Genomic DNA, 25,209 nt, shown 5'->3' with positions numbered 1-25,209 from the left:
GCTGATTGCAGTCAGACTGAAGCTTCTGCAAGCAGGACGGCATGGGGCATTTTGATGAATATGGAAAAACTGCACCAGGGCCAAGCCAAACATAATCAGATTGTTTCATACCCCCCCCCCCCCCCCCCTCCGATTCTAGCCCCTATTACTTTCTCTCTGGGCTAGATTTATTTGAATGACAATACTTTATGCTGTGCAATCACAGAGCAGCTTCTAGGTTTTATAAAAGACAGTGATAAACTGAATGCCAGTGTCGAGCAGTAGCCCTGCTAGATGCCAACATGACTATCGGAAAGGTAAGATGGCAACTCTCAATCTCATAGACTAATAGACTTATGATGGATTTCAACTATAATATGAAGCCATGTTACAGCAGCAAGATCACATTATTTCATTTATTGTATAATAGATTTATCATACCATTTATCTTTAACAGATCATCTTCTATGAGGACAGGAACTTTCAGGGTCGACACCATGAGTGCAGCAGTGACTGTGCAGACCTGCACCCCTATTTTACCCAATGCAACTCCATCAGGGTAGAGAGTGGGTGCTTCATGGTGTATGATCATCCAAATTATATGGGACAGCAGTACTTCCTGCGTAAGGGCGAGTATTCTGACTGTCAGCATATGATTGGCTTCAGTAACTGTATCAGATCATGCCGGATGATCCCCATGGTAAGTGATTTTTGTGAATTAGCAAAGAAAGATTGTTTAAAAAACAGCCATGCACTAGTTCATCAGATCAAAGTAATAAAATATATTAGTGATATAATATATTTTGAAATAATAAATGTGTTGCAATGTTTCTTGCAGTATACTGGTAACTACAGAATGAGGCTATATGACCGGGCTGATATGGGAGGTCAGATGATAGAACTCACGGAAGACTGCCCTAACATCATGGACCGCTTCCATACATCTGACATCCACTCCTGTCATGTGATGGATGGTCACTGGCTTCTGTATGAGCAGCCCAACTACAGGGGACGAATGTACTACCTTGGACCAGGTGAATACAGGAAGTACAGCGACTGGGGAGGAACGGCCCCAAGAATCGGGTCCCTCAGGAGAATAGCCTCTTTCAACTAGACAACATAACTTGTGCAGTAATATATGCACTAAATAAAATCTCTTGAGTGAAACTTTTGCTTGTCTGGTTATTATTTCTGTTCTAGTGTTTTCATGTGAAATTAATAACATAAAAATTCAAGTGGTTGATCTATAACTATTTATTCCACATTTAATTGACCTATCAGTGACATTTTCTACTGGAAATCTGGTTACCAGACTGGAAAACATTCATTGGTTAAGCAAAACCGAGAACGAACTGTCTCTCACACAGTTTATGCTTTTGGCTGAACAATGCAGGGTTTAATCTGGATTAACTGCCCTCATTGTAGTTAGATCTATCATTACCATGACTGTCAAAAAACAAAAGCAGCCCAGCTATTTAAAGGCACATTGACCTCAGAGAAATTAGAGCATGTTTTTAATCCACATGCATGTTTTCGTGGTACAAAGTGACAATCAAATACCAAATTACAAAAAAAAAAAAGGGTGAAAATACAAGCTATAAGTATTTAGCTCCTAAACACATATTCAGTGATGGACACGCAACTTCATAATTTGAAGAAGACTGCATAAGAAGATGAAATCAATCTTAATTAGGTCATTGGGATTTAAAGTGAAAGTAAGTAATTATGTTGTGGTATTAATTGGATGGAAACAGGTAAATTTCTGATCTCTTGTCATGGCTGTTGTTTCTTTGCTAATGGAACTTGATAGATGACTCTACTTTAGTAGTACTGTCAGATAGTGTTCTACTTTATCGCATTTACCCATGTATGGCTTTGCGCTTAAGTGGTATTTTTTCTTCCTAAAATACTACATTTTTTTACATAAAAAAATAAACAAATACTATTTGCACACACATATATACAGTCATATAATGCCTCATTATATCACAAAAACATGAAAATAAATACAGCTTGCTTGCTTTTTTGGTTTATCTGCAGTGAGAGGCCTTCTTATAAGAGGTGGTTGTATTGATCTTCATTATTTTCTGTTTTAAACGTTTTACTGTAGTATTTTTGCCACTTTAAATATTAAGACTATTTATATCTACATGCACAAGACATTTACTAAAAGCATATAAATAATACGTATGTCCATGCTAAAGAAACATGTTAGTCAAACTTGCTGTACAGTGAAACTGATAACCTCTGCTTTGCGGTCATATAGATAAACAATTTTCTTTTACATGCCACAAAATATCAAAAACTGTATGTGGGTTTTTTACTGGGCCTTTAGCTTGTTGCTAATATTGCGTTAGCCTAACTAAGAGCTGAAACAAACTAAGTTTTACAAACAAATATCTATAGATTATCTAGAGCATGAAGCACCTAAAAGATTGACAATTGAATATCAGAGACAATGTTCAAGTAACATCTCCAAAACATAGCTGACTTAAATCTGAATTGATGAATAGGATTTTTCTCTTTAAATTCTATTTTTCATATATAAGAATTTCTTGGAAAATTCAGCATGTCAATGCAGTTGACAATGCTGTTGAGTATGGAATCTCAGTAACTGCTCCCTCTGTTGAACAACTTCTTTAATGCAAAGGGATGTTCCATATTGTTCTGTGTGCATTGTGGTGTGAATGTGTGGGTGTCATACCAGTCCTTTCCCTGGACCATGCAAGAGAAAACACCAAACATGTAATTATATATCTTTTTTCAAGTAAAATCCATATTTTTGAACCAATATTGTGCTCTAACAAAAAGGTCAACATGTGCCAGTACTCTGACATATTCCTGTATTCATTTGAATAACAATACTTTGTTTGTCAAGAGGCAGTATAAAAAGCTTGGGAAGCATATGGAATCTCTCCAACGGAGACCATGGGCAAGGTAGGATTTTTGGCACCACTTTCATGACATTTACATTGAATCGCACCTCCCCTGTTTATGCTAAGGTTTGACGCTGACGGATTATTCTCCTAATCTCTGCACTAAAACAAAACATTGTTTTTGTTGGCTTTTAGATTGTTTTTTACGAGGACAAACATTTTCAAGGTCGTAGTTATGAGTGCAGTAACGACTGCACAGACCTGCACACTTACTTTAGTCGCTGCAACTCCATCAGAGTAGAGAGTGGCTGTTTCATGATCTATGAACGTCCAAATTACATGGGCCACCAGTATTTTATGAAGCGAGGTGAATATTCTGACTACCAGAGATGGATGGGTTTCAGTAGCTGTATTCGATCCTGTCGTCTGATTCCAATGGTGAGCTTCACTGAATGTGCTGCTTTTGTGGAGATACTTATATTAAGGTTTCTTTGACAACAGTGTACTGAATCATTCATTTGCGTCTTGACGTCAACAGTACAGGGGACCATACAGACTGAGGATCTATGAGAAGGCTGACTACGGAGGTCACATGATGGAATTCACAGACGACTGCCCTTGTGTGTCTGATCGTTTCCACCATCGACATGTGTACTCCTGTAACGTGATGAATGGCTACTGGATCTTCTATGAATATCCCAACTACAGAGGGAGGCAGTACTTCCTGAAATCTGGGGAATACAGGAGATACCGAGACTGGTGTGCTACCTGTGCCATTGTGGGCTCCTTCAGACGAGTCACTGATTATTAGCCATTGTGCTTGCACTTATTTATATGAACTGTTCATTCCCTGTTTATAAACACAACTGTTTATAAACATTTAGATTTTTCACTTCTTGTGCCTGGACATAAAAAACAAACAAACAGATAAATAAAATGATATTTGTAATAATACAGTACTCTGATTTTACTGAATTCTCATCATAAACCAGTCTCTTATATCAGAATGAACTGGCTTTTTTCACCTTCTCACTTAGATTTTTTTTTATTTTTACACATTAACAAATCTTAACAAAAAGCAATAATAACAATGCAAAACTGCATTTACGTCAATACAGCATAATGGCAAGACATAGAAAATATTTACCCGTATAAGCAAAATAGATTACAGGTCTGTGAGATAATTATTATTATTATTATTATTATTATTATTATCGTGTTATATATTGATAATGGATAATACCATTTCAAACATCTCAAACATTAATTGCTAAATTATTCATTATTTTAAATGGACAAAAAATAAAATTTTGCTTGCTTAATTTAAAGGCGCAATATGTAATTTTTCTGCTTTAAAAATAGCAGATATCACTATATCTATGTTATATATATATTTTTTGTTGTGTACTTACATTATCCCGACAGTTTCCACAAACTTTAAAATCCGGAGAAAATTATAGTTTAATTAGAAGACATGGCACGTTTCTTTATTTCCGTTTTGTCGCCCGTCTATGGCGTCATATAAACTTTGACCCCTCTAGTTTATCTAACTTCCTGCGGAACCGCCAAATACAAAGGTGAACAGAAGCAAAGAAAAAGTAGTAGCTAGCCTTGATCGAGACTATTATATTTTATATTTATATTGTTTATATTCGTATTTATACCTCAATCAATAACTTAGTTATGGATCATGATTATGCTTTGCCTGCACGTTCTGTGAAGCGCAAACGTACAGGTGAAATAAATGACCTGAGAAGGTTTTGGGACGAAAAAGAAACGAGACACGGGTAAATATTGGAGTTGCATTTCCAAGATAGAGAGAGCTTTGTGACAAGCTGAAACTACAGAGAGATGCTTGCATTCTAATAAACAGGTATGCATCCATTCAGCTAACTATATCTATCTGTATATTTTGTGAAACGATGATGTCTTGTGTAAAACGCAGACGGACTAGCTCTCATGTAGAGTATAATGTAAATCTACATGTGTTCTATATCTAGCTGGATAAAGTAGCTTCAAATGCAGTTCACTATCTTGTTCGATATCATAGTATAAACGTAGCCTAATTATAATTTTTAACGAAAGGCAACCGTGTTTTTTTTAACATATATTACTACTAGCTAGATGGAATATTGATTTGATAGGGGTCTGATAATTCATATATCTCTCCGTTCGAAAATACGTGATTGTCAAAATACTAAGGCCGGTGACACACTGGCTGCGTGGCATCTCTGCTGCGTGCCAGAAGCGTGGCGCGCTGCTGCTGCTGTAGGTGACATAGAGGGAGACCGCCGACAGACCAGGCTCTTGTCTTCATGACAACAATATCTATACTTCATGTTGAACATAAATATAAAGCCTACTGATAAAGGACACCGTCAACAGTATTGACGGCAAAATAGACTTATGTTTGAAAGGTGCAATATTTGAAAATCGATAATTATTTATTTATTTTTTAAATTACATTTGTATCTGAATTTATGTCAACCTATAGACTTTCAAACATCAAAATGTCATGAATTAATATGTATTTGTGTACAAAATTACATATAAACATATCTTCCTATTATATTTTGCCTGGAAACGCTTCCAACACACGTGCGTGTCGCGTGAAAATAGGCGTCGGTTCTATTTCTAGCATGCACACGTTTTCCGCGCGGCTCGAGCCGCGCCTGAGACACGCGTCTCACGCAGGCAGTCTGCAAGCTCTAACCTATTAACATGGGAGCCGAATTAAAAACTGACACGCCACGCAGCTGCGACGCTTGCACCACGCATCCAGTGTGTCTCCGGCCTCAGTTAAAATGAGTGAGGAATGTGGGGAGCGACAGAGCGCGTGTTCCAATGAACAACAACTCCCATGAGCCTACGCTCTTTCCCGACGTCATCAAAGTACGTCTCATGTTATTATTTTGATTGAGTGACCCCTGGTGGCCAAAAATTCCATACTGCACGTTTAATGCTTATGTACCAAGTAAACTTAATTACTACCTTTAGTAGCAATCCTGCTTGTAATGTGCATGTAGGTATGGAGGAAACAGAAAATAGAATTTTTCCAGTGCAACATTTAATTATGCCAATAAATAAAATGTTTAGCACATTGAAAAAAAATATCACATGCATAATTACAAGAAACTGCAAATGCACTTACACATTTCTGAACATTATTTTATGATTTGGTAACACACTGTCAGGGCCAGCAGTCCAATCCCTTGCAAAAGTTAGTTACTCGTGCCGTAGAACGCTGTACCAGGGCAAATAAAAAAAACTCCACAGGACTCCAATGTCAAAAGATAACAAAAATGACCGTTTATTCAGGTCCCACAGTGAAATCTTCTTACAGGAGTAATAAAATAAATGTTTCCTAAACCAAAAATAATGCTGTCTGATGTTTCTAAGACAATGTAACGTCCATAGGCTACGGTAAGAAAACTATATCGCTCAGGTCCTAATTCACAGCTGGCTCCGAGCGTCCAAAGTTAGTTATGACGCTTCAACGGTCTTGCGGGAAACCAGCACAATTCTCTTAAAGGGGCGGTAGCCCTAAATTCAACCTAAACCTTGAGCTAAACAGAAAATGGTTTTCGTTGTTTCCAAATCACTAAACAGCATTTATAATTCAAATTATATCAATGATCGTTTTCTGAAAACCTCCTTAACATTACTAAGAAACATAACTGAGAAATAATAATATTTTAATAAAGTTATGTTTGACTACTATTAGCAATAAGCTATTAATGTAGTAATATAAACCTTATAAATTAAATATAAGGTTATTCCATATTCCAAATAATATGTACAGTGTTTTGGCTCCTATATTCCGGCCCCTAATTTTTCTTATTTCAGAAAAAATTACCTTAAAAAACAACAAGGAGTCAACAAACTTAAACTAATAACTAATAACTGTCGAGTGTCTCTGTAGCCGTCTTCAGCACCGCCTCATGCAGCTTCTTGGAGAAGACAGACCTTGGTAATGGGTCTATCTAATGTGTTTGTCTTCACCTTGATGCGGACCCGGCGCACGAGCCCGTGCGCGTCTGGAACCACCTCGATGATCTTACCAAGGACCCAGGAGTTGCGGGGCGCAGAATCATCGACGATCAAGACAATGTCCCCCTCAGTGAAGTTCCGGGAAGCACGAGTCCACTTCTGCCTTTCCTGTAACTGCGGGAGGTATTCTCTTGTCCATCGCTTCCAGAATATGTCACCTTCTGCACAGAGAAGTTAATGGCCTCACTCAAGGTCACAGGGAGGAAAACAAGTATTCTGCTGAAGACCATGGGAGGCGAGCGGCTGGTGAGCAGCCAAGTGGTGTCTGGTCTGGAAGTCAGCGGCATGGATGGCAACAGCTTCCTGGAGCTGCCCAACATCTATTCTCAGAGGGTGATCCCGGCACGTGAACAGAACATCCCTCTGCAAGAGGAAGTAGACAAGTGGCCTCATCTCAGTCAAGTGAAGATCCCAAAGATTCAGGCAGAGGTAGATCTTCTCATTGGGACTGACGTACCCAAGGCCATGGAGTCGTGGCAGGTGGTACCTAGCGTGGAAAATGGGCCATACGCAGTAAAAACACGACTGGGCTGGATTGTCAATGGTCCTCTCCGTGGAGTCAACAGCCATGACACGACTAGTGGACTCATACAGGTCACTTCCAATCGCATATCAGTGGCTACGCTAGATGAGCTGTGGAACCATCAACAGTTCAAGATCGACTTTCCAGAGTGTCAAAACGACCGTGTAGAGATGTCAAGGGAGGACATCCAGTTTCTGGAAATGGTCTCGCAGTCAGCAAAACCTATAGAGGGTCACTACAGCATCGGTTTACCACTGAGGAACACAGTTTTCAAGATGCCGAACAACAGGAAAGTAGCTGAACAGCGAGCTCTCAACTTAAAGAAGAAGTTCACAAAGAATCCTCAGTTCCATGCTGAATACTCTGCGTTTGTGGAAGACTGGATCGTGAAGGATTACGCTGTCAAGGTTCCCAATGAAGAGATCAGCCGTAGCGATGGAAAGGTGTGGTACTTGCCACATCATGGCGTATATCATGCTAAAAAGCTGAAGATTCGAGTGGTGTTCGATTGTGGGGCGTCCTTCCAAGGCACCACATTGAATGATCAGCTCCTACAGGGGCCGGATCTGACGAGTACTCTGCTTGGTGTCATCACAAGGTTTCGGCAAGAAGTTGTGGCTGTCATGGCAGATGTGGAAGCCATGTTCCACCAGGTATGGGTTCCGGCTGAAGATGCTGACCTTCTGCGGTTTCTCTGGTGGCCCTCTGGTGACATCAAACAAGACATCGCAGAGTACCGAATGAGGGTGCATATATTCGGTGCCACTTCATCTCCGAGTTGTGCCACGTTTGCCCTACAGAAGTGTGCACACGACAGCAGAGGTCAGTACAATAATGCAAGTATTGACACAGTACTACGCAACTTCTATGTTGATGACTGCCTCATCCTTCATTCAGGAGGATTCCGCCTTACGAAGTGGGTAAGCAACAGCAGAGCCGTGCTGTCTGCAATTCCTGTGGAGGAGAGAGCTGAAGAACTAAGAGACCTCAATCTTGACTTGGATATGCTACCTGTCGAACGAGCATTGGGGGTCCGATGGTGTATTGAGAGCGACAACTTCAAATTTAGGATCATTATTCAAGAGAGGCCACCCACAAGAAGAGGCATTCTCTCCGTAGTTGGCTCTATCTATGACCCGCTGGGTATTCTAGCACCAGTGGTCTTGACAGCAAAGCTAATCCTCCAGGAGCTCTGCCGACTCAAGCTGGGATGGGATGATGACGTTCCAGAGCACCTCGCTAAAGAATGGAACAGCTGGTTGGAGGATCTTCACTTGTTGAAGGATTTTGGAGTGTCTAGATGCTTCAAGCCCAGGGACTTTGGCAAGGTAATATTCAATCAGCTGCATCACTTTGCAGATGCTAGCCAAGAAGGCTACGGAACGGTGAGCTACTTGCTGCAGGAGAACGAAGAAAACAATCTTCACGTTGCCTTCGTCATGGCAAAGGCCAGGGTGGCACCCCTCAAGCCCCTCACCATCCCACGCATGGAACTAGCGGCAGCTACCATGGCAGCGCGCATGGACAAAGCCCTGAGGTCAGAAATGGAACTCCCCTTGGAAGAATCGGTGTTCTGGTCAGACAGCACCACGGTGCTCAAATACATCGGAAATAGAACCAGCCGATTTCGCACCTTCGTTGCTAATCGAGTGGAAATGATTTTGAAGCTGTCAGAAGTAAGACAATGGCGACATGTAAATACAGCCAAGAATCCTGCTGACATTGCGTCAAGAGGACTTGACGTAAGATCTTTCCTGCGCAATGAGTCATGGATAAAGCAGATATCACTATATCTATGTTATATATATATTTTTTGTTGTGTACTTACATTATCCCGACAGTTTCCACAAACTTTAAAATCCGGAGAAAATTATAGTTTAATTAGAAGACATGGCACGTTTCTTTATTTCCGTTTTGTCGCCCGTCTATGGCGTCATATAAACTTTGACCCCTCTAGTTTATCTAACTTCCTGCGGAACCGCCAAATACAAAGGTGAACAGAAGCAAAGAAAAAGTAGTAGCTAGCCTTGATCGAGACTATTATATTTTATATTTATATTGTTTATATTCGTATTTATACCTCAATCAATAACTTAGTTATGGATCATGATTATGCTTTGCCTGCACGTTCTGTGAAGCGCAAACGTACAGGTGAAATAAATGACCTGAGAAGGTTTTGGGACGAAAAAGAAACGAGACACGGGTAAATATTGGAGTTGCATTTCCAAGATAGAGAGAGCTTTGTGACAAGCTGAAACTACAGAGAGATGCTTGCATTCTAATAAACAGGTATGCATCCATTCAGCTAACTATATCTATCTGTATATTTTGTGAAACGATGATGTCTTGTGTAAAACGCAGACGGACTAGCTCTCATGTAGAGTATAATGTAAATCTACATGTGTTCTATATCTAGCTGGATAAAGTAGCTTCAAATGCAGTTCACTATCTTGTTCGATATCATAGTATAAACGTAGCCTAATTATAATTTTTAACGAAAGGCAACCGTGTTTTTTTTAACATATATTACTACTAGCTAGATGGAATATTGATTTGATAGGGGTCTGATAATTCATATATCTCTCCGTTCGAAAATACGTGATTGTCAAAATACTAAGGCCGGTGACACACTGGCTGCGTGGCATCTCTGCTGCGTGCCAGAAGCGTGGCGCGCTGCTGCTGCTGTAGGTGACATAGAGGGAGACCGCCGACAGACCAGGCTCTTGTCTTCATGACAACAATATCTATACTTCATGTTGAACATAAATATAAAGCCTACTGATAAAGGACACCGTCAACAGTATTGACGGCAAAATAGACTTATGTTTGAAAGGTGCAATATTTGAAAATCGATAATTATTTATTTATTTTTTAAATTACATTTGTATCTGAATTTATGTCAACCTATAGACTTTCAAACATCAAAATGTCATGAATTAATATGTATTTGTGTACAAAATTACATATAAACATATCTTCCTATTATATTTTGCCTGGAAACGCTTCCAACACACGTGCGTGTCGCGTGAAAATAGGCGTCGGTTCTATTTCTAGCATGCACACGTTTTCCGCGCGGCTCCGATTTCGCACCTTCGTTGCTAATCGAGTGGAAATGATTTTGAAGCTGTCAGAAGTAAGACAATGGCGACATGTAAATACAGCCAAGAATCCTGCTGACATTGCGTCAAGAGGACTTGACGTGAGATCTTTCCTGCGCAATGAGTCATGGATAAAGGGGCCGGACTTTCTCACAAAGCCAGAGGAGGAATGGCCACAGAACCCAGACAACCATGGGGACCTAACCACGGAGGACCCAGAGGTAAGGAAAGCCGTGGTCAACACTACTGCAGTCGAAGAGCAGTTGGACACAGTGCAGCGGTTCCTTGAGTATTACTCCTCCTGGAATCGTCTGAAGAAGGCAGTCAGCTGGATGCTCAAACTGAGAAGCACGCTGCTGACTCTGTGTCGTAAGAGGGAGGAGATGAATGCGTCACTTCCACAGTCTGAGGTCCAGAAAAAGATGAAGATCTTTAAGGAAAGCCTTCCAAAGACCAACCTCACTGTGGAGAACCTCAAGGAAGCGGAGCTTGAGATCATTCGTTTCTGTCAGCGGCGAAAGTACTCTGAGGAGATCTCTGTACTTCGGAAAGGTGAAAACGTTAAGATGAGCAGTCAAATCTACAAGCTCAAACCCAAACTACAGGAGGGGATCCTTAGAGTAGGAGGAAGACTCAGCAGATCAGCGATGCCTGAAGAGATGAAACACCCTGCCATCCTACCTAAGGACTTCCATGTGACGGAGCTTATACTCAGAGATATACATGAGTGCGTGGGTCACAGTGGTCGCAACCATGTACTGTCCAAGTTGCGACTGAAGTATTGGGTTCCTGGTGCTCACTCAGCTATAAGAAGAGTCCTATCAAGATGTGTGACATGTCGACGCTCGCATGGTGCAGCTGGACAACAGCAGATGGCAGATTTGCCCCAGGACAGGGTACTTCCAGATGAACCCCCTTTCACCTATACTGGAGTTGACTACTTCGGTCCGTTCGAAGTCAAACGGGGCAGAAGCTTAGTAAAGAGGTGGGGCGTTATCTTCACCTGCCTGGCTATTCGTGCTGTCCATCTGGAGGTGGCATCATCGTTGGACACGGACTCATTCATTGACGCTCTTCGCAGATTTCTAGCAAGACGAGGCCAAGTGAAAACTCTCCGTTCAGATAATGGGACTAATTTTGTGGGTGCGGAGAAGGAGCTAAGGAGAGCTATGGAGGAATGGAATGTCTCCAAGATTGAAAGCGGTCTGCGTCAGAGGGGCATCCAGTGGATTTTCAACCCCCCGACTGGTTCCCACCATGGTGGCATCTGGGAACGGATGATTCGGTCAGTCAGGAAGATCCTCAGTAGCATTGTAAGGCTTCAGACTCTGGATGAGGAAGGCCTGCACACTGTCTTGTGTGAGGCAGAAGCCATCATCAACAGTCGACCTATAACCAAAGCCTCTAATGACCCATCAGACCTGGAAGCGCTTACCCCCAATCACCTCTTGCTTCTTCAATCAAAGCCTTCCCTGCCACCAGGCCTCTTTATGAAGGAGGATGTCTATGCCCGCAGGAGGTGGAAACAGGTCCAGTATATAGCCGACATATTCTGGAAGCGATGGACAAGAGAATACCTCCCGCAGTTACAGGAAAGGCAGAAGTGGACTCGTGCTTCCCGGAACTTCGCTGAGGGGGACATTGTCTTGATCGTCGATGATTCTGCGCCCCGCAACTCCTGGGTCCTTGGTAAGATCATCGAGGTGGTTCCAGACGCGCACGGGCTCGTGCGCCGGGTCCGCATCAAGGTGAAGACAAACACATTAGATAGACCCATTACCAAGGTCTGTCTTCTCCAAGAAGCTGCATGAGGCGGTGCTGAAGACGGCTACAGAGACACTCGACAGTTATTAGTTATTAGTTTAAGTTTGTTGACTCCTTGTTGTTTTTTATTTTAGAGTGGAAGCTCGAGCTTGTAGCTCAGCTCTCTCTAATTCAGCCTTCAGACGGGCCGCTGATGCAGAGGATGCTTTGGAATGTACTGAGGATGGTGCTTTAGACCCTTTCCTTAACTTTCTCGAAGCAATAGACACTGATGCACTATCTTCAGGAGAAATCTCCTCATTTGTCTTTTTAGCCTCGGCTATGCGCTGATGCACTTCTTTTATCCATTTATCAGCCTTAGCAGCAAAGTTATAAAACATATCGGCCTTCGGCTTAAACCATCCTTCCTGATCTGCATTCATTTCTGATGTTTCATCCAGTAACACTTTGACTGATGTATTTAGTTCACAAAACTCTCCAAACAGTTTATTGAACTCTACTGATAACATCTTCTCTACAGCTGACAGGTTACTGTCGTCACCTTCATCCATTAACTGAGTTATCTGATTAATTTTGCTGGTTAGCTGACCTAGCTTGTTTTTCCTTTTATTAATGGCATGGCGAACTTTTTCTTCATAAGCCTTGGCTGTAACTTTAACCTGTCTAGCTTCAGTAGGTTCAGGTTGGGGGGTTGAATCGCCTGCTTGGCTCATCTTGATGAATTTAAGTTACAGTGAGAACCCAAAATCAATTTTCCTATTTGCCTGGTGAAAACGTTTCTCTATCACTCTCACAAGAGGCTGTCAGCACTTGCTACAAATAGAAGCTAAAGTTGCACCAACTTAGCTAATTAGCAACAAGCCTTTTTAATTTTGACGTCTCCACTCAACAGAAAAGACACAAATAGCATCCACATTCTCTTTTCTTCAGTACTCACTGCCCACCAATCTGCTTATTTTCCTTCATCACAGAGCTCCAGCAGTTCGTGAATTTTGAATCCTTTTTCCTCATAGAGCAAAGTTTTCTTACTATATTAGGGCCAGCAGTCCAATCCCTTGCAAAAGTTAGTTACTCGTGCCGTAGAACGCTGTACCAGGGCAAATAAAAAAAACTCCACAGGACTCCAATGTCAAAAGATAACAAAAATGACCGTTTATTCAGGTCCCACAGTGAAATCTTCTTACAGGAGTAATAAAATAAATGTTTCCTAAACCAAAAATAATGCTGTCTGATGTTTCTAAGACAATGTAACGTCCATAGGCTACGGTAAGAAAACTATATCGCTCAGGTCCTAATTCACAGCTGGCTCCGAGCGTCCAAAGTTAGTTATGACGCTTCAACGGTCTTGCGGGAAACCAGCACAATTCTCTTAAAGGGGCGGTAGCCCTAAATTCAACCTAAACCTTGAGCTTAACAGAAAATGGTTTTCGTTGTTTCCAAATCACTAAACAGCATTTATAATTCAAATTATATCAATGATCGTTTTCTGAAAACCTCCTTAAAATTACTAAGAACCATAACTGAGAAATAATAATATTTTAATAAAGTTATGTTTGACTACTATTAGCAATAAGCTATTAATGTAGTAATATAAACCTTATAAATTAAATATAAGGTTATTCCATATTCCAAATAATATGTACAGTGTTTTGGCTCCTATATTGGCTCCCCGTCGGGGAATCGAACCCCGGTCTTCCGCGTGACAGGCGGAGATACTGTCCTCTTTAGTATAGTGGACAGTATCTCCGCCTGTCACGAAGAGGCCAGTCGCGGATAGGTGTAGAGCGCTAACTAGCCAATAGCAACGAAGGAAATTCCAGGGAGGCGGGACGAAAAAAATACACAGAATTAGAGGTTCGAATCCCGTCTCGGCCACAAATACCATAAAATGAGTTTGTATTCGTTTTTTCATCTAGATACACTTTAAGTACGATTAACATATAATAGATGAACTTTGTGAACAAAGATAAAAATAAATCTTGTAATAATTGTTCTTTTGTATGGTGTACAAAATGTGCAAAGATCTTAAGAAACATATACATTATAATAGGGAATAGTTATTTTTAATATAGAAAAATGTGAATAATTAAAAAGAACACTTTGATAATGTTTCAGGCCTTTATTTATAAAGATACGTCTATTTATATGTGTATAACTGTACAGAAAACCCATATATATGAAATATAACTAAAACTCACAAAAAAGTAAGTTTTTCATTTTATTTATAGTAAAGTAATATACTTATAAAAATTAAAAGAAAAAATAACAAAAATATATAATAATTAAATAAATATACATAAAATAATCATAGGTTATTAAACAACAGCAACAGATATAATAAAAATAAAGATGTGGAGAACAGAAAAAACAATACAAATATGTTTTATATTAAATAATTATGTATGTTTAATGGTAACAGTTATTAACATTCAGTGTTTACATATCTGAGCAAGTAAATAAAATGTAATATCAATTTAAAAGAAAATCAACAAAATGTATACATTTTTTAATCAATAAAACTTAACACACAGTTCAATACAGTTCAAACAAGGCCACATACTTATAGTATTTTAATTAACAAATTGAAATACATGAAAATATTTAAATATAGATATAGATTCAACAACAACAACAATAATAAAATCTAAAGTTGTGGAGAACACAGAAAAAAAATATATTACACTACCACTTAAATGTTTTTGAACAGTAAGATTTTTAATTCTCACCAAGCCTGCCTTTATTTGGTCCAAAATACAGTAAAAGCAATAATATTGTTGAAATATTTTTACTAGTTAAAATAACTGCTTTCTATTTGAACATATAGTAAAATGTATTTTATTTCTGTGATGCTCCGCTGTATTTTCAGCATCATTTCTCCAGTCTTCAGTGTCACATGATCTTCAGAAATCAGAATAATGATTTACTGATCAAGAAAAAATATTATTATTATTATTATCATCAATATTTTAAACCCCCCAGGGATTCTTTAAATAGAAAGATCCAAAGATCTGCATTTATTTGAAATAAAAAGCTTTCTTAACAATATAGATTGTACCATTCTTTTGGGGGGAAAGAAATGACAGAAATTAATGCCTTTTTTTTGTAGCAAGGATGATTTAAATTGATTAAAAGTGATGATAAAGATGAAAAATGTTGATGATGAAAATGTAAAAAAAAAAAAAAAAAAAAAAATATATATATATATATATATATATATATATATATATATATATATATATCAGATAAATGATGAAAAATGTTGATGATGAAAATGTAAAAAAAAAAAAAAAAAATATATATATATATATATATATATATATATCAGATAAATGCTGTTCTTCTGAACTTTCTATTCATGTAAGAAACTGAAAAGATTGTACTCGGCTGTTTTCAACATAACATAACAACAACAGTAATAATAATAATAATAATTTTTTCTTGAGCAGTAAATCATCATATTATTCTGATTTCTGAAGATCATGTGACACTGAAGACTGGATGAATGATGCTGAAAATACAGCTGTGCATCACAGAAATAAATTACAGTATATATTCAAATATATAGCCTTCCTGATAATGTTCGGGGTTCAGACACACTCTCTGTTTAAATCTAGATTAAAAACACATCTCTTTCGCCAAGCATTCGAATAATGTATCTCTTAAATTGTGAGTGTAGTTGTATCTGATCAAATGTGCATTCTTATTCTTTAGCTTGGGTTAAACTAATTAATTTTACTCTGTTGGAACAGCAGCTATGCTAATGATGTCTCTATATGTGTCTCTGTTTCTGCTGGATTTACATCCCGTGGTAACTAGGATTTACACAAGCTCCAGTCTGGATCCAGAACACCTGAGAAGAGATGATGCTGACCCTCAGAGGACCTCAGATGATGCTGACCCTGAATCAACAAACAGAACTAACAAATATTGCTACATGTGTGACTGCATCATATAATAATTATTAATTATTAATAAAATTAATAATGTTCATCGTCTGGCTGACTACGTCTTGTATGAATTTTTCTACAAATCCTGTCATACGTGCACAAACTGACAGTCACCACTTATAAGCTACTACTAAATATTGTAGAAACATAATTTTCTGTAAAGTTGCTTTGTAACAATTTGTATTGTAAAAAGCGCTATACAAATAAACTTGAATTGAATTGAATTGAAATAGAAAGCAGCTGATTTAAAATAGTAAGAATATTTAAAATGCTACAGTTTTTGCTGTACTTTGGATAAAATAAAGGCAGGCTTGGTGAGCAGAAGAAATTCTCAAAAAACATTAAAAATCTTACTGCTGAAAAACATTTGACTGGTAAGAGTATTTTAAATAAAATATTTATTTACGGAGTTCAATAATAGCCGTTACTAACATTTAGTGTTTACAAAACTGAGCAAGATAAAATAAAGCAAGTCAATACAATTAATTAACACACTAAAGTACAGTGTAAACAAGGCCAATACTTCTGATGTTTTATTTAACAAATGGAAATCAATTAAATAATTTAAAATTGTAGACTAAACAACAACAGCTACAATAATATTAATAATAATACAATTTGTGGAAGACACAGAAAATAAAACAAGCCTTCGACCTGTTTAAGAAGATCCTTGCTCCTATGTTGCGTTGCCAAGAGATGTTCAAGAGAGGCAGTTCTCAACAGATCTGTCCATCTATGGTCCAACACGAAGACCAGCCGTTCTGAGGGGTCCAGTGTGAGCTGAACGAGGGACACAGTTATGGCAGATGGTGTGGTGTTCTACAGAAGATTAACAGCATTACTTTATTAAAATATACTGTCTTGGTGTTGTGTGCACATATGAGACAGACAGTTTACACACATAAGTGCCTGTATGAATTATTTATTTACCTGCATCCGGAAGAAACCCTTCCCTTCAGTGTCTGGTGTGATGTTATGGTGGAGTGAGACGGGTGGATGGGTCTTGACACAGCATGCATCATCTTAACATTCCTGAAATATAGATTCAAATTAAATATATCAAATGTATTTTATAATTCATTATATATATATATATATATATGTATGTATGTGTGTGTGTGTGTGTGTGTGTGTGTGTGTGTGTGTCTTTATTTTTACAATTTTTTTTTTATTTTTTTTATATTTGAATATATTTTCTAATCATTGTAATTTATTCCTGTTATGAAAAGCTGAATTTTCTGAATTATTACTCCAGTCTTCAGCATCACGTCAACCTTCCGAAAATAATGTGCTTTCATCATTGTAGTGACAATGATAATATCAACATTGATTACAATAAGAAATGTTTTGTGAGCAAATAATCATATAAATAATGATTTCTGGATCATATGACACACTGAAGAGTATAAATGATGCTGAAGAATTCAGCTTTGCATCACAGGAATAAAGTTAATTTAACATAGGAAATAGTTATTTTAAGTTGTACCACACAGTAAATGTTGACAATTTTTATATATATATATATATATATATATATATATATATATATATATATATATATAGGAAATAGTTATTTTGAAATTGTACCACACAGTACATGTTGACAATTATATATATATATATATATATATATATATATATATTTATATATTTGCACTAAAGTCTTGAAAATCACATAACATTCAAAACAGTTGCTATAATTAATCACATAAGTATGATTATATGATAATATAATAAGTAATTAATTGTACGTTTTTTTTTTTTGGTTTAGTTTTTTTAAAAGAAACACATAATTCCCCGACGGGGAGCCATAACCTTATATTTAATTTATAAGGTTTATATTACTACATTAATAAAGTTATGTTTGACCACTATTAGCAATAAGCTATTAATGTAGTAATATAAACCTTATAAATTAAATATAAGGTTATTCCATATTCCAAATAATATGTACAGTGTTTTGGCTCCTATACACACGTTATGTCTGTAGTTGGAGTCACATGCACCGAAAGTTTTACATTCAAATGAGACATGTTACAATATACTTTGCATGAAGATGTCACTTGTGATATTGAAAGAACATTCGATCTGGAGTTGACTAGTCTTGCCAATATTGTAAAAGACAATGCACAAACAGCTGCTAGAGATGTATGGATAAAAACTATTGTTTCAGTTTACTGGACCATTTCAGCAGAAGTCATACTGCTTGATCATCAGCTTTTGGCATTTGAATAACAACAAAATGCGGCCCCTGGTTTTTGTATAAAAACCACCAGCAAAGGCCATCAAAGTACAGCTGGTACAGTGAGCTGAAGCACTGAGATAAACAACACACTACCATCATGGGCAAGGTAATTTTTTTTTTTTAAATAATTATAAGCTTAATATTTAATAGAAAGCTTTAGGTTTACATTGCATCCAGTTTTTATTTAAAGACTCAAGATGAACATTATGCAATTCAGATATAAAAGGAAATAATTATAAAAAGTTTTAAACCTGAATTTTCAATCCAATCAACAGATCATCTTCTACGAGGACAGGAACTTCCAGGGGCGCAGCTATGACTGCATGAGTGACTGCACTGATATCTCCTCTTACTTGAGCCGTGTTGGTTCAGTCAGGGTGGAGAGCGGTTGTTTCATGGTCTATGAAAGCAACAGCTACATGGGGAACCAGTTCTTCATGAGGAAGGGCGAGTACCATGACATGCAGCGCATGATGAGCATGGGCATGATGTTCGACACTATCAGATCCTGCCGCATGATTCCTCCGGTATGACTCTGACTTTGTTTACAGTGTTGTGTAGGCACTTTTTTCATATTATACTGTACTATGCAACACTATAGAAACTACTAAATAATGATGATATTCTAATGAATCTTCCTTTGTTTTACAGTACAGGGGTTCGTACAGAATAAGGATCTACGAGAGGGACAACTTCGGAGGACAGATGTACGAGCTGATGGATGACTGTGACAGCATCATGGACCGCTACCGTATGTCTGACTATCAGTCCTGTCATGTGATGGACGGCCACTGGCTCTTCTATGAGCAGCCCCACTACAGAGGCAGGATGGCCTACTTCAGACCCGGAGAGTACAGGAGCTTCAGAGATATGGGATACAGCAACATGAGATTCATGAGCATGAGGCGTATCACTGATATGTGTTAAACTGCTAGAATATAGAAGGAAATAAAGCATTATTTTCAGAACTAGCTCTGGTGACTTTTTTATTGGTTATATTTGAAGAGTTCAGATGCAAAAGCCTCTAAGTGCCATCTGAAATTTTCATCTAAAATTAGGATTTTTATCAAGCTCCTATGCTTAGGTTAAGTCATTTTATTATAATGGCAATGTGCAGGTCCTTTTCCAGGCCATTACAGTGAAATAACTGATCATAAATGTAGGAGCCTGATAAAAATCCTAATTTTAGATTACAATTTCAGATGGCACTTAGAGGCTTTTGCATCTCAACTCTTCATTTATTTATTTTTTATTTTTGTTGTTGTTGTTAGATTGAATCCATTTTTTATTTTAATTTTTTTACATATAGCCTAAATAAGTCACTTAGATTTGTTAAATTAAAAACAGTTTTGCAGGAGTGTTTTCCACCCTCTCTCTGACCATTAAAAATTAAACAATTGAAGCAAAAGTGCCAAGGGTATACACAGAAAAATTATAAAAGATATATACTATTTTAACATTAATAAAATGTTAACTATACATGAACTCTGGGCAGATTGCTCAACCCTGACTTCAGTGACGCAAGTTATTTGATGTCACTGCATCCAACGAGCATACCTTGTATCAAACTTAAAAACATTACACATTAAGTTTATAAAATACTTAAATTTTTGCATTTCGTCAGCTGTTTTCAAAGCAAACATTTTTGGATTTTTTTCCTTCTGTTTTTGGTATAACTTACAAATAGGAAATGCTCTCATTGTGTCACAGCTACATTTTAAAAAAGTGACTTGATAATGATTGGAACTGGGACTGGAATGCCGCGCACAGGGCCCTAGCTGGGGTTTTTGCAGGGCCTCGGTACAAGTTGCACCCTTGGCTCTGTTCGAAATCTTGTAAATAGTGTTGTGAGGAAAGAGGGCCAGAGAGAGCAATTCAAGGAGCAGATACAGTCTTTTAATAACAAAACACAGGAGCTTGACAGAGTTCTAGTAGAAACGAAAAAAAAAAAACCTCCCAAAGGGAAAAAACTGGAACCAAAAACTTTCACTAGTTCAAAAATAGAAAAGCAAAAAAAAACACAGATCGCCCAGGCGGTATCAGTACGGTGGACAGCTCCGCAGCAACACCGTAGAGGAAAACAGGCAGATCCGTTGACGAGCAGCGGCAATACTTCCAGACTCTCACTCCTCTCTTGACCACGCCGTAGGGACACGGGCACAGACAGCGTCGAGAGGTAAGCGCACTGGACACAGACACAATGGTAAATGCAGGACAGACAACCAGCGATGCAGCAATCCCCGACCAGACAGGACTAGGACTAAGACACGACTGGGGAGAAGACATACAACGTTAGCGAGAATAGAGGAATAATCTGGCAAGGCAGGTAGGGAAGAGAGGGAAAGAAGTAGGAGTGCTAATCAAGGGAGAAGGGAGAACAGGTGTGGGAAGCCAAGCGCAAAGAGTAGCGCAATGAGGAGCAGCTGAAGGAGATTAACAGAGCAGAGGAAAGGTGAGTGCGAAATAGGAGAGGAAGAGTGAATGAATCTGAGTGAAAAGGGAGGGAGAAAGAAAGAGCCAGGATCATGACAGTGCCCCCTCCTCAACAAGCTCCTCCTGGTGCTCCCGAGGGGAAAGCCTGGCGGGAGCGGAGGAAATCATCAATAAGCGAACGATCCAGAACATCCCGGGAGGGGATCCAACTTCTCTCCTCGGGGCCATAACCCTCCCAGTCCACTAAGTACTGCTGACCCCGACCCCGGCGGCGGATGTCTAATAACCTACGAACCCTATAGACAGGGGATCCCTCGATCTGCATGGGGGGGGGGGGGGGGGGGGGGAATGGGGTGGGACGCGGATAACCAGCTTAACCGGCTTAACCGGAAGCGTTGACGGTGCTGCTCGGGGCTGAGGCCGACCCTTTGGAGCACTGCTCTTTTTAAGTCTGCATATACCAGGAGGTTCTGGACGGGCAGTTGTTGAGCAGCCTTCTGGGCCTCCCCTGACAGCAGAGGAATTATCCGGACCGGCCAGCTGTCCTCCGGCCACCCACACGCCTCGGCCATCCTCTCAAACAGATCGAGGAACGCTTCCGGATGATCTGTTGGCCCCATCTTCGTAAGAGGCATGTGGGCAGCAGGGCTGGAACTGGGGGAGGCCGACCTAGTCCGAACCTCCCGGTCCAGCATGCTCCGGAACAGCTCGCGGTCCTCCCGCTGGACCTGCATCATTGCCTGAAACCGATGTTCGTGGTCGGCTCGCAGCTCCAGCAGGGCTTGATGTTGTTCCTGATGCAGGCCCGCGAGCGATGTAATGAGCTCCGCAAAAGGCGTTCCCGATGATCCTGACGGGGTTTGCATGGCGGCGGCGTTCTCCTTCCTTCCCGGGTTTCGGCACCAGTGTAACAATGTTCGTGTGGCAGAGAAGGAAGGAGACCAGGGTCGGCGTACTGAGACTCGTGGGAACTTTATTCCACCAAAAATAAAAGCACGGAAAAACAAAGTCGCGCCACATGCGCATAAATAATAACGTTCACTTTCATACTCTCAGGTGCTTCTCGCGTTCTGACGGCCGCTTCCTCCCACGAGTCCTCAGGTCTCTCTCTCGTCTCCGGTTAGCGGCTGGCTTAAATACTGCTTCCCCACGCCCATCACTGCAATGAGAAGCAGGTGTCACTTGTCTCTCACTTAACTCACTTACCACCGCTGATCTCTTCACTCTCTCTCCCGTCGCAGACCTCGCTAAACCACACCTCCCCTGCCACAATGAACAAATTTTTTTTTTTTAGAAGTTAAGACATAACTGACTGTTTTTTGATGATACTCGCCAAGACAGGTATTTCGACATAATTTTTATGTATTTGTCCATTGAAGCACACGATGAGGCAAAGCTTTATTTACTTTATTTTTTAGCAAAGCTAAAATTTACAGAATGTTTAAATTGCAAAGGTTTAAAAACAAATGATTAGCTTTCATGACAAATTATTAGTTTTCGTGATAACGTGCAGCAGTGGCCCGTTAACTGTCCCGAGCATCTGTCATGCTGGCCTCAGGCAGTCAGTTGAAATTGGAAATCAATAGGGGCACCTCCCACAGCCGTGAGCCCATATAATAGGGCTTGGGCGCCGCGTTGCATTCTGGGACATGGCGGCCATGTTGATGGCCTTGCGAAGGTAAACATACAGCAAGTCAAATGAGAAGAAGCAGAGTTGGGAGAAAGAAAAAAGATGTTAAAATCGCGAAAAGGTTGTGGGATTTACAGGGATACGCTAAATAAGGATGCCAGGGACCGGTATGTGGACAAAATCTGCAATTTTAATGTTTTCGATCCATATGAAATTTTCAACAAAGAGTGGAGCACCGATGATGACTTGCTGTCGCACTTTTGCATTACAGATATCTTTGGCTACCTTGTTTGTTTTGTGAGCGTCTACACTTCAGAACAGTTCCGAAGCTACAAGTCATTGGAGTCTGGATGGATGGATGAATGGATGAATTCAGGAGCTGCAGATCATAAAAAAAACAGTACAGTAATCCGGACAAAGGTGAGCTGCGGTCCACCTATCTGCTAGTTTAGTAACCGTTAGTGCTAACAACCATTCACACGTTTACTTTTGACTATGTGTTTCAAAAGTGTAGTTACTAGCTGTCAACCCTCCCATTTTTTTGAGCTCTTTTCCCACTGTCTTCCCGTTTTAGTATTTTCCTGTAAAATATCCCGTTAGCCCTTCCATCGGACCTGTCAGTCTCTGTACTGTTTTCCTGTTGCTACCCCTTGCCCTTCCAGCGAAACAGAGGTTTTCAAAGCATCGTTTTGCTTACTTTACATTAGCATGGTATTGGGCTTTTTAAGATAGCGTGGTTGTTGTGAGAGCACGATTTCACGCCTATCTGTAAGTCATGTCAGACCTAGCTTCACAACTCGCTTAACGTTAGTTAATGCAGCAGTCTTGTAGTATGAATTGTTGATGTCAGTAGAGGGATAGCATCAAATTTGTTCAATGTTCAATGTTGTCTTAAGCTATATAAAGTAAATATTCATATGTTGTGGTCTCCGTGGTCGTGCCTCCAAGCAGGAAAGCAGTGGAAAGTTAATCCATTCTCATTTTTTTCCCCATGGCGATTATGTGTTGCGCTATTACCGTATTTTCCGCACTATAAGGTGCACCGGATTATAAGGTGCACCTTCAATGAATGGCCTATTTTAGAACTGTTTTCATATATAGGGCGCACCGGATTATAAGGCGCATAGAATAAAAAATACTGCAGTCAAAGGTTTGACTGGGTTTGCGTTATGTATCGACTAGATAGAGCTGTGCTAAAGGGAATGTCAACATTTTGACAGAGTGCCTTGATCCATATATAAGGCCCTTCGGTCGGTTTTTGAGAAAATTAAAGGCTTTTAAGTGTGCCTTATAGTGCGGAAAATACGGTACACACCACAATACAGCAACAGTTTACTATGGTTGAAATAGATTTTTAATTAATCAAATTAAGACACACGGCTGAGAGGGAGTACGTCTAAACACTGCGCAGTAGTCCAAATAGCAGTAAAGGAGGCCATCAACATGGCGGCCACGCCAAGTAATGACGTCACGACGCCCAAGCCCTATTGTCACCACTTTCACCCTATTAGTGACAGCCCTGGTCATGCACATAAGTAAGAGGTTGCTTTTTTATATTTAGTGAACTTGAGAGAGAAGCAGGGACAGAGTTGGTAAAGATTAATAGAAGCTAAAGCAAAAGTAGTGATTAATCTATTAGATTATTAGAATAGCTCAGGTGATATGTGAAAATAATGTTTACTTTTTCATACAAGCATGAAACTTGGTACACTTTTGTAGTTTTCAGAAATGGAGCAACCTTGTGGTTGCCATGGTGAGCATTTTGATTTCAACCATAACCAAATTATGTATTTTGTGTCATACTGTAGCTCCTGGACCAAACATGATAACACAGAAAAGGTGATGTCTTCCCATATGTTTTGATGGTCATTGATTACAATGATACCATATACAGCAAGATAAACTGTTTAAGTGAAGACTTAATGGTGAAATCAGCAGTGTGAAGGAAATCACAGTTTCTGAGCATCCCAGTATCACAGCATTTACAAAAGTCCTCTTTATGGCTATTCCTTTTTTCTTTCGTTGATAATTAACTTATATTTTATTCAGTATTATATTCATGTTTTCAAGAATACTATCATTTATTTCATATATATATATATATATATATATATTATTAGAATATCATCAAAAAGTTGATTTATTTCACTAATTCCAGGGACACCGCCAGGGCACTTGAGTATTGCTTTTCTCCTCTTTTTTACTTTTTGTATAGCTTGTCGTCAAATACTTATTTCTTACACTTGTAGTCACTATGTGCTTTCAGATCTCTACTATCACTACTAACACTCGGAGAGCACGCTATGTACGTCACAGGAAGGCCTGTCTGACAAACCTACGGCCTGTCCCTCTGACCTCTACTACTACGCTCTCTATTCCAGTTGGTCTCTGGAACTGCCAGTCTGCTGTTAACAAACCAGACTTCATTTCTTCTATTGCTACTCATTCGGTCTCAACCTCATGGCACTGACTGAGACTTGGATCAAACCTGAGGACATTGCCACTCCCGCAGCCCTCTCCACTAATTTCACTTGTTCCCACACTCCTCGTACCACTGGAAGGGGTGGAGGTACTGGTCTCCTTATATCAAAAGAATGGAAATTTGATCTTCAGCCATCATCTACAAGTAATGGTTCATTTGAATCACATGCCATTACTGTAACC

General features: G+C 39.4%; 3 protein-coding genes across 3 annotated transcripts; all 3 read left to right on the top strand.

Annotated features, from left to right (window-relative positions):
• The first annotated feature begins 140 nt into the window (after nt 1-140).
• Nucleotides 141-1,146, top strand: crygm6 (crystallin, gamma M6). The gene is made up of 3 exons (XM_059499385.1): nt 141-296; nt 437-679; nt 818-1,146. Exons 1-3 carry the CDS (start codon nt 282-284, stop codon nt 1,091-1,093), a joined length of 534 nt encoding a protein of 177 aa, XP_059355368.1. The 5' UTR covers nt 141-281; the 3' UTR covers nt 1,094-1,146.
• Nucleotides 1,147-2,761: 1,615 nt separating this feature from the next.
• On the top strand, nt 2,762-3,779 carry LOC132095245 (gamma-crystallin M2-like). Its single transcript, XM_059500066.1, has 3 exons — nt 2,762-2,916; nt 3,051-3,293; nt 3,394-3,779. Exons 1-3 carry the CDS (start codon nt 2,908-2,910, stop codon nt 3,664-3,666), a joined length of 525 nt encoding a protein of 174 aa, XP_059356049.1. The 5' UTR covers nt 2,762-2,907; the 3' UTR covers nt 3,667-3,779.
• A 14,680-nt stretch (nt 3,780-18,459) lies between these two features.
• LOC132095244 (gamma-crystallin M1-like) lies at nt 18,460-19,453 on the top strand. Its single transcript, XM_059500065.1, has 3 exons — nt 18,460-18,588; nt 18,758-19,009; nt 19,134-19,453. Exons 1-3 carry the CDS (start codon nt 18,580-18,582, stop codon nt 19,407-19,409), a joined length of 537 nt encoding a protein of 178 aa, XP_059356048.1. The 5' UTR covers nt 18,460-18,579; the 3' UTR covers nt 19,410-19,453.
• The last annotated feature ends 5,756 nt before the right edge of the window (nt 19,454-25,209 follow it).

The sequence above is a fragment of the Carassius carassius genome, chromosome 19, assembly GCF_963082965.1.
Source record: "Carassius carassius chromosome 19, fCarCar2.1, whole genome shotgun sequence".
Taxonomy (NCBI): Eukaryota; Metazoa; Chordata; class Actinopteri; order Cypriniformes; family Cyprinidae; genus Carassius; species Carassius carassius.
This window is presented reverse-complemented; position numbering and strand designations above follow the sequence as displayed.

Excerpts from the sequence above, each read along its gene's own strand:
- LOC132095245 (XM_059500066.1), top strand. Across the intron at positions 3,294-3,393 it reads CCTGTCGTCTGATTCCAATG|TACAGGGGACCATACAGACT; the intron begins GTGAGCTTCACT and ends TGACGTCAACAG.
- LOC132095244 (XM_059500065.1), top strand. Across the intron at positions 19,010-19,133 it reads CCTGCCGCATGATTCCTCCG|TACAGGGGTTCGTACAGAAT; the intron begins GTATGACTCTGA and ends TTTGTTTTACAG.
- crygm6 (XM_059499385.1), top strand. Across the intron at positions 680-817 it reads CATGCCGGATGATCCCCATG|TATACTGGTAACTACAGAAT; the intron begins GTAAGTGATTTT and ends TGTTTCTTGCAG.